Source organism: Petromyzon marinus, chromosome 12 (assembly GCF_048934315.1).
Source record: "Petromyzon marinus isolate PM22_M1 ecotype Great Lakes invasive population chromosome 12, UKy_Petmar_22M1.pri1.0, whole genome shotgun sequence".
Lineage (NCBI taxonomy): Eukaryota > Metazoa > Chordata > Hyperoartia > Petromyzontiformes > Petromyzontidae > Petromyzon > Petromyzon marinus.
The window spans coordinates 344190-357581 of record NC_133678.1 but is presented as its reverse complement, the minus strand read 5'-3'; the positions used below and the strand labels follow the sequence as shown (position 1 = coordinate 357581).

Here is a 13392-nt window from a genome sequence, read left to right as displayed (position 1 = left end):
GCCCGGGTGCGTGGGGGCCCGGACCCACCCGGGTGTGGGGGGCCCGGTCCCACCCAGGTGTGGGGGGCCCGGTCTGACCCAGGTGTGGGGGGCCCGGTCCCACCCGGGTGCGTGGGGGCCCGGTCCCACCCAGGTGTGGGGGGCCCGGTCCCACCCAGGTGTGGGGGGCCCGGTCCCGCCCGGGCGGATGAATGCAATGTCTGTGGCCTGTGAGCACGGCTGACCTCAGTGGCGAGTGTAACCCGTGAACCGACCCTAACCCCGCACTGAGCAGCGTGGGGAAGTATGGTCACAACCCACGTGACCCACACGGCGAGACGAGGGATGAATAATAATGACAATAGTGAGTGATGTTGTTGTGTGGTCGAGGTGAACACCTGTGCTGTTGTTGTGTGGTCGAGGTGAACACCTGTGCTGTTGTTGTGTGTTTGAGGTGAACAGCTGTGTGTGCTGTTGTTGTGTGGTCAAGGTGAACAGCTGTGTGTTGTTGTGTGGTCAAGGTGAACAGCTGTGTGTGTTGTTGTGTGGTTGAGGTGAACAGCTGTGTGTGTTGTTGTTGTGTGGTCGAGGTGAACAGCTGTGTGTGTTGTTGTGTGGTCGAGATGAACAGCTGTGTGTGTGTTGCTGTTGTTGCGTGGTCGAGGTGAACAGCTGTGTGTGCTGTTGTTGTGTGGTCGAGGTGAACAAAGGTGTGTGTTGTTGTGTGGTCGAGGTGAACAGCTGTGTGTGCTGTTGTTGTTGTGTGGTCGAGGTGAACAGCTGTGTGTGTTGTTGTGTGGTCGAGATGAACAGCTGTGTGTGTGTTGCTGTTGTTGCGTGGTCGAGGTGAACAGCTGTGTGTGCTGTTGTTGTGTGGTCGAGGTGAACAAAGGTGTGTGTTGTTGTGTGGTCGAGGTGAACAGCTGTGTGTGCTGTTGTTGTTGTGTGGTCGAGGTGAACAGCTGTGTGTGTTGTTGTGTGGTCGAGGTGAACAGCTGTGTGTTGTTGTGTGGTCGAGGTGAACAGCTGTGTGTGCTGTTGTGTGGTCGAGGTGAACAGCTGTGTGTACTGTTGTTGTGTGGTCGAGGTGAAGAGCTGTGTGTACTGTTGTTGTGTGGTCGAGGTGAACCAGCTGTGTGTGTTGTTGTGTGGTCGAGGTGAACAGCTGTGTGTGCTGTTGTTGTGTGGTCGAGGTGAACAGCTGTGTGTGCTGTTGTTGTGTGGTCGAGGTGAACAGCTGTGTGTGCTGTTGTGTGGTCGAGATGAACAGCTGTGTGTGTTGTTGTGTGGTCGAGGTGAACAGCTGTGTGTGCTGTTGTTGTGTGGTCGAGGTGAACAGCTGTGTGTGCTGTTGTTGTGTGGTCGAGGTGAACAGATGTGTGTGCTGTGCACCTGCCGTGGGGTGTGATGACGATGATCATGACATCTGCCCGAGGGGGGTGGCCATTGTTTTTTCTGGGTTAATATAGGGGCCCCCTATTTATGTAGGGTGTTCGATTTAATAAGAATTACATTCTTGACTCCCCCACACCCCCCCCCCCCGCAGTGGGAGGTTTCTAGAAAAGCAGAGGGGGTAGGGTTAGAGATAGGGGCAGAGTCAAGGATAGAGAGTTAGGGTTGAAGTAAACGTAAGGCCTGTTTAGTGACGGCGCTAAGGTAATAGTTACAGTTGATGTTAGAGATAGAAGTAAGTTATATATAGAGTTAGCATAAGAGATACTGTAGCATGTGTGAGGGGGCCTGTGTGTGGTGTGTGTATGAGGGGGTAGAGTTGGTGCCTCTGTCAGTCATCTCAGTCAACCCATGGCACCTGAGTCTGTTCCGTGACCTGCCAGCGGGCCGTCGACAATTCACGTGGCTTCAAAGTGCACCCAGCGTGGCACAAGCGCCGTGGTGACGTCCCCGTCCCTTAGTTATGAACGGAGTTTGTTGTTGTTGTGAGCCGTATAACACACACGCTGTATTTAAGAGAGGACGTGGCGTGTGGCTCATTGTCTGGAATTCCCTTCCCCTGCAGTCCGTGCTGTAGACTCCCTGCCCCTCTTCAAGTCCAGCCTCGACCTTCCCCTTCTGTTCTTCCTATGACTGACCGCCCCTCAGTCTCCCTCGCCATAGACTCACACAGAGACTCCCACAGAGACACACAGATTCAGAGAGACACACATTGACTCCTACAGAGACCCATGCTCTCACATAGACACATAGACACGCAGAAACAGCCTCACACAGAGACCCATAAGCCTCCGATAGAGGCCCATAGGCTGACAAAGAGCCCTATAACTGCCTTTTTTCTATAAAATAACTGTGCCCACTGTTGTCAGATCTGGTCCCACTTAGACGCTAAATACATCCACACCGCACATTGTTGTATCTGAGAGTTAAACAAATCCAAGCCAAGTGTATTTGTTTAAACTTAGCCTAAATGGTTGGTTTACAAGCTTGTAAATTGTGGCGTGGTGTGGCTTTGTTAATTGCCAAAGAGTAGTTAAATTTCGCATTATTAGTTAAACTACACATCATCTTCTGCTTGTTAGGGCCAAGGTGAAATCACGCGCCCTACTTTCTACTAACAGTCATGTCAGCTGGTATCAGTGCGCCGCTACTACCGCACCGTGGTCGCTCGTTCTCGGCGCTAACAGCAATTATTGTCCACGCTCTACCGTCCTTACTCTTCAAATCTAGATTAAATCTCTACCGTCATTATTCTTCACATCTAGATTAAATCTCTACCGTCATTACTCTTCAAATCTAGATTAAATCTCTACCGTCCTTACTCTTCAAATCTAGATTAAATCTCTACCGTCCTTACTCTTCAAATCTAGATTACATCTCTACCGTCCTTACTCTTCAAATCTAGATTAAATCTCTACCGTTCTTACTCTTCAAATCTGGATTACATCTCTACCGTCCTTACTCTTCAAATCTAGATTAAATCTCTACCGTCCTTACTCTTCAAATCCAGATTAAATCTCTACCGTACTTACTCTTCAAATCTAGATTAAATCTCTACCGTCCTTACTTTTCAAATCTAGATTAAATCTCTACCATCCTTACTCTTCAAATCTAGATTAAATCTCTACCGTCCTTACTCTTCAAATCTAGATTAAATCTCTACCGTCCTTACTCTTCAAATCTAGATTAAATATCTACCGTCCTTACTCTTCAAATCTCGATTAAATCTCTACCGTCCTTACTCTTCAAATCTAGATTAAATCTCTACTGTCCTTACTCTTCAAATCCAGATTAAATCTCTACCGTCCTTACTCTTCAAATCCAGATTACATCTCTACCGTCCTATATATTTTCAGATATTTCACGTATCCAGAGAAAACCCACGCATACAAGACTACGACACTCTTCCATAGCGAGGGGACAGGTGGATACGAGTCCACACTTTGCCTGTACCGCCTTCTCCTTCTCAGCCAGGGAATGGCTACTCCTCGTCGCCCACGAGAAAGGAATTTAACAACATCTGTGTGCGATTCACCAACCCTCGCTGCCTCGACAATGCTGGACCACCAGCAGCCCCGTGCGTAGCCACCACCGCCCGGTGCCTGGCGGTGAGTGCACTGCGCGACGTTGAGTTTCCTTCACGACCGCGACTCACATCAGTGACGAGTGGTGAAAGTTCAATTGTATTTGTTTAACAAGATAACATATCAAGAGAACATGACAAACTCACTTGCAAGTGACCTGGTAAATGCACAGCATTATCGAGAACAGTTTCGTGTCGAACTCGCGAACATTCTAACAGACAAGGTGCTTGCCGCTGAAAATGATCCATTCCCAGAAGGCCGCATGGAGACTGACGGGATGCGGAGACAATCCTTTCATTGTTTTACATTGCGGGACAGACGATGCTGCTGCTGCGTTGGCAGTGGTGGACACGCGCAGCCAACAGCAACGACACGCCGCTCCATGTCAATAACGCTGTGTGTGGCCTTAAAACAATATATACCAGATGACGTTTCGGGCAATGACCCTTATTCGTAGCACATACAATGTGCGATGCCAGGCGACGTATCGGGCAATGTCCAAAATGTGCAATGAAGGGCCATTTCCTGTAACGTCGCCTATTTTATATATATTTCTCTTAAGGCCACACAGTGTAAACTGAGGAATGTGTTGAGTTTAGTTTGTATTGTGTTTCTTATATATTGTAGCAGGCGAAACAAAGACAACGATCACCTGTATAGCCTCAACAAACTATTGGGGTAATTACTGTGAGCGAGCACCTATTAAGGCCCGTTGGGCACACGAGGGGGTGGGTGGCCAGCACCACGCCCGGCCCCATTTGACTCCCCAGTGGCGATGTTTACACACCGCACCAGCCACTAATTTGAGGCGGAGTCGACCTAGGGGAGGCCCAGGATCGGTTCTGATAATTGTCACCAGTGCTGGCCGTGAGCAGGAATCGAACTCGGGTGACAGGCTTTGTAGTGTAGCGCGCTAACCGCTACATTACCGCTCCCCACTGAGACACACACACGTCTGTTTGATCACAATACAACCGGCGCGAGTCCACGTGTGAGCCAATTAATAACGAGTGGGGAGGCAGTGGAGACAGCGAGAGAGAGAGAGTAATAAGCTGCGCGTTAATATTTAATGACCTTTATCCGGAAGGCAGGGGCTGTTTTGCCTGCAGGTTATGTAGCAAATATCTGATGAGTGTGCCTTTGTTTGCCTTAGCGATTCAAAGTCAAAGCTACGTCCTGTTCCCTTGAGCCACATTGAGACATTGGTGCTCATCTCCCGTTTACAGCCCTGCAGAGCCGGGGGCGAGTTTATAAGATCGATCACGGTTGATCTTTTCCACAAAATGGTACCTATTTTATCGACTCCCGAGGGAGAGATGATGGGTTGAGGCAACCCACTCCGTCCAATATTTATACTGAAACGTATTTGTATTTATTTATATAGCAATAATACAGAAAGGCGTTTGATCGACGTTGTGGGACATCTTTGCTGAGCAGCGGAGCTTCGTGGAGACGGGGAGCATAGGCGGTGGAGCAAAGTACAATACAATAACAGGTTTTATCTGCACCGCCCTTTGCTGACAAAGCAGTGCATTGTGGTCGCCCTGCCAAGCGCTATACAGGCCCCACCTGCTTAGCTTCTGAGCGCATTGCGTGTGATTTGGCCATGAAATAATAACAATAAATACTAACAATGATGTCACCTTGAAACGCGCCGCTCCGCACAGGAGTCGCTCATCGCTCTTGTAGAGAGAGAGGACGACTCGAGAGAGGAGCGGCAAGGCAGAAGCAGCAGCAGTGGCAACGCGGTGAGGAGCCGGCGCCAAGTTCCCCCAAAGCTCTGCGGTCCTCTATATATCAAGGCGTTATGTTTACACCTGGAGAAACCCCACACATGCGAGGGTGCAACACTCTATCCCATACAGATGTAACAGATGGAGATTAGTCCACATTTGCTGATGGCACCTCCTCCACGCTCACGGCAAGGGGTGTTTTCGCAGCGTTTCTGTGATCCGCCAATCCTTGATGCTGCCTCTACAGTGACAGGCCGCGTGCATAACCATCGCCGTGCGTGCAGCTGAGGTCACCAGCTGCTCGATGCATGACGAGACACACATAGCCGACGGGACAGGTGATTTGATGCATATGTACAGTACTGCACTGTTTACAGATCCAGTGACGATAGACCCTGGGACTGGTCGATATAGAGCTGTACAGTATACATCGGTGGGTATATACAGGATCATAAGCTGCCATGGTCCATCCACTCTTGGATGAAGGCTTCCCAAACCGTCTCCACCCCTCCCACGGTCCGCATCCTATAACTGTGGAACTCATCAGACCAGCTGTTGTGCAATTGACGACGAAATGTTTACATGGATATAAATAGCACAGAAGACAAATGCTCCCGAATAGGCATGACATACCGTTGAGGCTAGTGCTGTTAGCAAGCGCCTATGAATGCCAGCACAGTACATGAGGTGCGCATCTATAAAACACGCACACTTACGTTCGTGTAAGTGTCTCTATGCGTGTAGGTGAGCGTGCGCGACTCCCGTGCCAGGCTAGGTGCACGTTTAAATCAGCGCCCAGCCAGTTGGTCGCTGCTCGCTCCGTGCCCTTGGTGCCGCCGCGCCCGTGAGGTTATAAACGGCGCCAGAAAGCGGACACCGCGACTATTTTGGGCCGTGGGGCCCACGGGGGCCACACCGAAGCCATCTTCCGTCCGACGCTGAGACAAACAGACGGTCCTGCGGCCTCAACAAAGACCCCCAGAGCCGAAGGGGACCGCACACGGAGCTCACCGCAAGGGCTACGCAGAGAGAAGGGACAGCCCCCTTTGCTCGTGCACGGGATTTGTGTGAAGAGGTGCAAGGAGGTGAGAGCACTGCGTCTGATTAAGTCGAGGAGCAATCTTTCTGATGGGAGACCCCGGCGAAGACACCCATGAAGGTACGGAACTAAATCACCACGCTTTCCACTTCTCGCATCCCTGTGATTTTATCCCTCTAACTCGCGTCCTGACTCTCACTTAGATTTCAGCTTCGTGAGACCGAGGGAGTCATATATCTATGCATATTTTACTGAACATTCAATGTCACTGGTCTAAAGATGAAAATTTTAAATATGGTAGGCGACATTTTGGGCAATTTCCTTTCTTCGGAGCACCAATTCTCTTAAATGGGTTTTAGTTATTTGTGTTTGTGCACCACTACCAAAGCAATATCAACAAATTATACACAGTATATATGCACACATCGTTTCCAGAACATGAGCAAGCGCTGCTGATGTGTTTCATTGCTGCCCGTTTGGATGGCCACATTCTCTCAAAATGTCTTGAGTCGATGATTCTAGCAAGACAAAAAGGCCACGTGTGCAGTTCTTAGTGAGCTGGTGGTCGAGATAAGGCTGACAGCATTTGCCCTTGCGATGCGGCACACCTGTGTGTCGTTCACTCTCTGTGGGCAAATCACCCGGAGCGCACCCGGGCTCGTCAGATCCCGGAAGCTAAGCGGGGTTCAGCCTGGATAGTGCATAACAAGGTGATATAGGCTGCTGCGGGACTTCGTTCTGGGCACCAGAGAGCAGTGCAGGAACATCCACGGTTGTACTGCACTGCTGTGCTCCCGCGTATGTGCTGCCCGCATTCACCAACCTGCACTATCACTACCAAGTACGAGCTGTACCACGTGGTGAGGCGCTCATCCAGAAGTGGATTGACACGAGGGCTGTGCACGTGCGGCTATTCACATCTGCCATGAGTGAAACACTGTTACACACACATCCAGGAAAGTCACCCTGAGTCTTAAGGCTAAGTTTCAGGAGGGCCCTTCCAAGTCTGTTTTCACAGCAGAGGGGTTGATGTCGCTCCGGCTGCCAATGCTGTGTGTGTGTTGAGCCCAATTGAGTAATGTGCAAGAGATTGCTCAGCATTGGGATGTTTGGCCAATACCAGTTACACTGTGTGTACGGGTTCGGCAATTCTCTGGCTGTTTCAATCGGGTTTCTGGAATTATCGAAATCCGCAAGAGATACGCACACGGTTAATACCGCACTGCCACGTAACGCTGTCTAGAGCAGTATTTGGCTCTGTGACTCAGGCACGGAGGCAGCTGCCACAGCAGTGGCGTAAGGATTGGTGTCACTCATGGAGCAACTGCGATCCAGTGGTCGCCGGCTCCACCTGATCTCCCGGAGTGGTAGCTGAAAAATGGGGTGCATGTATGCGTACCTGTGTGTCCTCGTGTGTCTGCATGTGTATGTGTGTGTGCGTGTATGTATGCGTCTGCGTGTGTCTCGGTGTCTGTATGGATCTTTGTGTCTCGCTGCATCTGTGCGTGTCTCGGTGTGTCTTAATATATCTGTATGTGTCTCTCTGAATACCTGCCTGTGTCTCTGCGCGCGTCTCAGCCGTGCCTGCCGAGGAATCCCCCGAGCTGTGCGCTCCCTCCCCAGCTTCTGCCTCCTCCTCGAAGCCTCCTGTGGCTCTGGGCACGTGGGTCGTGCTCGGCTCTCTGCTAGTTCTGTGGCTCGCAGCTTCCGTGGTGGCTCTGGGATGGGTCAACTCGCAGTCCGTCGGTGAGGCTGCGGGCCGGCCCGCGAGGCTGTAACCACGGCTGGTTACGGGGCAGACAAATGCCGCGTTTCCACCACCAGGTGCTTGCTTAGGGTCTCGCCCGTTCCAGGGGCTACGCCCCACCGACCACGGAGCCCCACGACCGGGTCCTCAACATGGTTGGAGAAATCAATGCGTTAAGTTATTGGAAAACTTCACGTTGACCACGATAGTAGTCAACGTGAAGTGATGAAAAGGCGAGCGAGTGACTGGAGTGACTTTGTGAGTCTCGTGGGCTACGTCTCGCCGCCCCCACCCTCCCCACCCCCTTTATGGGCCCCCAGAGATTGCATTTGCAGGTCATAAGAGAGCATTACATTTCTCACACCTCTTTGAACCAACAATGTAGGGCAGTTCAATTCCTTTTACTGAGACGGCGGTGACTTGGCCCAGAATGCATTGCTTAGTCAGTCATGTTTTGTCCTCACAATAACACATTTTCCCACAATGCAATGTGCCAGGAGTGGTTTATAATTTTACGTATCAGATAGATGCGTTTGTTTAGTGACAGTGATACTTTGTGATTGTTGAAGGGGTGGTCTGTTAATCACTACCTGCTGTTGGGTAACTTTTCATATGCCTATTTAAAAACTGGTCATCAAATTTTTTTTAATTCTGATCAGGCCGCATGGTCTCCAACTCTTATCATCCATTCTGTCTCTCTACTGCATCTCTATGTATGCGCTATGAAGAAGGACCATTGCCCGAAACGTCACCTATTATATATGTGTGATTCATTTCAAGGCCACGCAGTGTTGTTGTTGACGAACGTGTTGAGTGTTCTTGTTGGCTGTGCTTGTGCACTCCTGCCAACGCAGCAGCAGCAGCAGGTAATCCGATTGACAAGAGGGCCACTGTTTACCACCCGCCCTTGTTCCGAGTTGTCCCCTGGGACACTCGAGCCAGGTTCTGAATGAGCTGCGAGTGAAAGCGCGCGGGCAGCTCCCTCGTGAAGCCGAGACGCCCGGCCCGGTTAGAGGCCCTGCAGTCACCGGTGACTGGGCAGAGACCATCGACTCGCTCGACTTGAGAAGCCCGTGGTAGTAATACACTTGGCCTGCCATCCAGCATTATCAAGGTGGGGTTGTCGGACCACACAAATGTCGCAAAACTCTTTCCCGTGAGCATCGACGAGGTGCCGTACCCTGACTTGCCAGGAGAGGCGGTACAGCAAAGTGTGAACTACTTTCCATCTGTTCCTTCTTGCATGGAATATAGTGTTGCGCCCTCGCTTGCGAGGCTGACTCTTACGTATGTAAACACTTATTAATCGGTTGAAAACTTCTTAAAATATAGAGGACTGCAGAGCTTGGGCAAATGTTGGCAGCGCCAGCTCACCGCCTGGCTGGTGCTGCTGCCTTCCAGCTCGTGGCTGTGGTTCTTACTCGGCGACTGTGAGAGGTGCACTTTGAATGAGCGGCGCTAAATTAAAACGCCACGTTATTAATCGCAGGCAGCTGAAACCGGATTCCAACGCGCATGGTGCCCACTGAGTAATAATATAATCCTTGGGCACCTCTGCCAAGTGCCCTTATACGTGCAGACGCATCCTCGCGTCTCCTGCAGTGCTGCTAGCTTCAGTTACAGAGGAGGCAGCCCTCCCACCCCGTCTCGCCCTCTCGAATGAATCGCAGACGAATCGCAGATGAACCGCCCCGACCTGTACGCTCCAGCGGCCCTCCCGAGTCTCCTCGCAGGTGGCCGTGCGTGGTTGGCACGCGCCGAGGCGCACAACAATGAAACAGGGCCCCCTGTCCCCAAATCTCCTCTTGGTGAGCCCGGAACCTGGGTCCCCTGACCTCTGGGCCCCAGTACAATTGCGCAGCATGCACACTCGAGTCAAGTCCGCTTGATGGTAATTAGCCTGTGGCGCTAGTTTGGACACAGGGCTCCCATCTAAGGTCCCATCGCATCGAACACGCAAACAGAATACAGCAAAGATAATTTTAGAAAGTAGATGATATCTTGTTTTTTTTAATCCAAAGAAAAATCACGAAATAATTCTTAAGTTTTGAAAACTATTCCCCACCATCACCACCATTCTCGCAATCACCACGGTCACCGCACAAGAGATGCGGTTGTGCGGCAATGGCTGTAGGCGAGCGAGAGCTGTGCCGCTGGGCTTCGCTCCACGCATGCCCAGCTGCAACGCTGTCAGTAGCGGCTCCCTGGCCCCGCCACCACGAGCAGGGCGCCCTCAATGCACCCTGCGCCGCTGGTATCCAAAAGCCAAGCTGGGGTCGAACCCGGGGAGTAATTGCACGTGGGACTGTTGGGAATAGCAAGCGTGGTAAGCTCCGGTTGCGATGTGGCCAGGATATGGCCGTTCTAGCAGTGGACTTGTGAATCCATCTGTGCGGAGAGTTAACTGTTGCCCCCCGCCCCTGTATGCGTGCTGGGGGTTCTCCGCGTTCTCCGGGTTGCTCTCCACGCGAAGCCAAAATCGCATTGCCAAGGAATTGGCCAAGCATTCCAAAGTAGCAGTACCCTCATGAAAATAGTCTTGAGGCTCAGTGAGGCTTTCCTAAGTAAATGCCAATGTTATGAAAGAGAACACAGGCACCATACGTTATCTGTAGGATGAAGCTTCAATCGCCGTGTGCCACCCTTATCCCCAGCCCTTAGCTGTCCACCTTTTCAGGAAATTGCCATTGTCCGTCATATCTTACTGAGGGACTCCTGGCTTTTCCACATCTGGCAGTAATCGTTCAAGCGAGCCTCACTCTGCTGATTGAACCAATGGTGCTGAAATGTTGCACTCTCCGGGAAAAGGTGGTGTGGCTGATTGGATGTTTATACAATACCTGTATATTGTATTTAGAGGAACAGATGTGTGAATGAGGTGGATTGCTGTCTGCTCTGCTCTTGATTTGTTACTTCACTCACAGGAGCGGTGACACGGCCACGCAGACAGCGCCAACAACTGAGCCCGATACCGCAGTTCGATTCCCTGCACCGCCTTGAGCTCTGTGATTGTGTGAAGGCCCTCGAGTGGCAGTGAGCCCTTCACACAATCAGCTCTTGAGCTCATCCGCCGCTGGATTGGAGGCGGCCCGTGGAGATCAGGGTTATTTGAACATATTTCACCACGCTACAGATCAGTGCATGTTGGTGAAAAGGAATGGGGGGTCAGGAATGGGTTGGACACAGGGTTAGAGTTTACGAACGTGTGGAGATGGCGCGGTTGTAATCGGACATACGGGGGCATGACGGGTGTGGCGATGTTGCAGGGCACGTCGCGGACGTGGACGAAGAAGCGGGGCTGGGCTACTCTTTCCTCACCTTCTTCTTTGATGCCTTTGAACCCGAGTCGGTAAAGCCAGGTGAGGTCCACTCCTCCCGTCGTCTGCACGCTTCGTGCCGTGTGCAATGTGTACCGTGTGCAGTGGGGGGGTTCTTGTTCTACACATGGGAGTGCACGGCTGTAGATGCGTGTGTGGGGAGCGGTGGTGCCGTGGTTAGCGGGCCGCGCTACGAAACACCGGTGGTGGGTGCATTGTGCGTGTGTTGGGAGCGGGAGTGCAACGGTTAGCGTGCTGTGCTACGAATCCGGTCACCTGAGTTAGATTCCCGCTCACGGCCAACACCAGTGACGATTATATTAATAGGTACTGGGCCTCCCCTAGGTCGACTCAGCCTCAAATGAGTAATTGGTGCGATGTGTAAAACATCGCTACTGAGAAGACAAAGGCGACCCGGACATGGTGCTGTCCACTCAGCCCCTCGTGTGCTGTGACATCTGTTAAGGCTATACGGAGGATCTTTATCATGGTGTGTGTGTAAATGGTGCGTGTTCATGGTGTGTGTCCACGGTGTTTGTTCATGGTGTGTGTGTGCATGGTGTGTGTCCACAGTGTTTGTTCATGGTGTGTGTGCACGGTGTGTGTGTGCATGGTGTGTGTTCACATGGTATGTGTTCATGGTTTGTGTACACGGTGTGTGTCCACAGTGTGTACACGGTCTGTGTGTGCATGGTGTATGTCCACAATAAAAGTTTTTGGGTTAGATCGCTTAAATATAAATGTGTCGAACCCCTCCACCACCCGACACAGCCAGTAATGTGTGTCATGTAAACAAATGCGACAATTAGTTACTACTACAGCCCACCGGTGTGTTTGAGAGTAAATCCACAATATTGTGTGCGGTGTGTGTGTACATGGTGTGGACATGATGTGTGTGTGTGTACATGGTGTGTGTGTGCGTGGTGTGTGTGCATGGTGTGTGCGTGGTGTGTGTGTGTGTATCTGTTATGATGCCCACAGAGGAACCCGCAGTCAAGTCCGCCGGTGACGAAGCCAAAAAAGCCAAAAAGAAGCGAGCAGAGAAGGTGGTGGAGGCAGAAAAACCCAGCAAGAAGAAACCTCTCAAAGAGGTGAAGGAAGTCGACGAGAAGCTGTTGAAGAAGAGCAAGAGGGAAGACAAAGACGAGAAGGTAGCCCACAAGCCCGACAAGGGCCGGGACGCGGGGAGAGAGGGGCAGGGAGGCGGCTCAGTGGGCGGCGTGAAGTCGGGGAGGAAGAAGGAGGAGGGGGAGAAGGAGGAGGAGAAGGGGGAGAAGGGGAAGAAGGAGGAGAAGGGGGAGAAGGGGAAGAAGAAGGAGGAGGGGGAGGAGGGGAGTAGCGGTGGCGGCGCGGGCAAGAGAGAGGGCGGCGCTCGGGACGAGGGAGCGGATAAGAGGCGGGACAAGGGCAGCGGCGCGGGCAGCCAGAAAGGGGGCAAGCGGGAGCAGAAGGGCAGTGCGACAGACGACAAGGCGGCGAAGCGAGGAGTAAAGGTTAGCGGCCATGCTGATGAGAAGGCCGGGGCGAAGCCGGCCAAGAAGGGCGGCAGCAACGGAGATGGAGGAAAGGGAAAACATCCCAAGGACAAAAATGACAGCGACAAGGAGAACAAGTGCCACGGGAAAAAGTCCAAATGAGCGGTGGAGCGGAGTGTGGATCAGCGGTGGCTGACATCTGAGGTTTGCACTGTGGGTGATGATGTGTGGCCCAAGTGGAGGGCGCTCTCCCAACACACACACTCACCTCTCATCTGAATCCAGAGATACACTCGTTAGGCAAGTGGGTCCTAAAACACATCACCTTCTCATATTATTATATTATACAGTGTCGAAATGTTACGTGTTCTCAAGATGCTCTGCAGGGCACACAAACAAACACAGCAACATATTCTTGCTTATTTCGGTAAAGTCACGTAGAAGGGAAAAATAAACTAATAAAAATATAAAACATTAAAATTCTCACGACGTTTCGACTGCAACACAAGCAATCATCATCAGATGTGAAAACCACAACAAGAACATTTGAAAAAAAGTGGCGGTTT

The 13392-nt window shown here is 51.5% G+C and overlaps 1 protein-coding gene across 1 annotated transcript; it reads left to right on the top strand.

Annotated features, from left to right (window-relative positions):
- Positions 1 to 80: 80 nt before the first annotated feature.
- On the top strand, positions 81 to 12988 carry LOC116941726 (uncharacterized). The gene is made up of 4 exons (XM_032953078.2): positions 81 to 6407; positions 7866 to 8033; positions 11301 to 11393; positions 12333 to 12988. The coding sequence occupies exons 1-4, from the start codon at positions 6377 to 6379 to the stop codon at positions 12986 to 12988; spliced, it is 948 nt and encodes a 315-aa protein (XP_032808969.2). The 5' UTR covers positions 81 to 6376.
- The last annotated feature ends 404 nt before the right edge of the window (positions 12989 to 13392 follow it).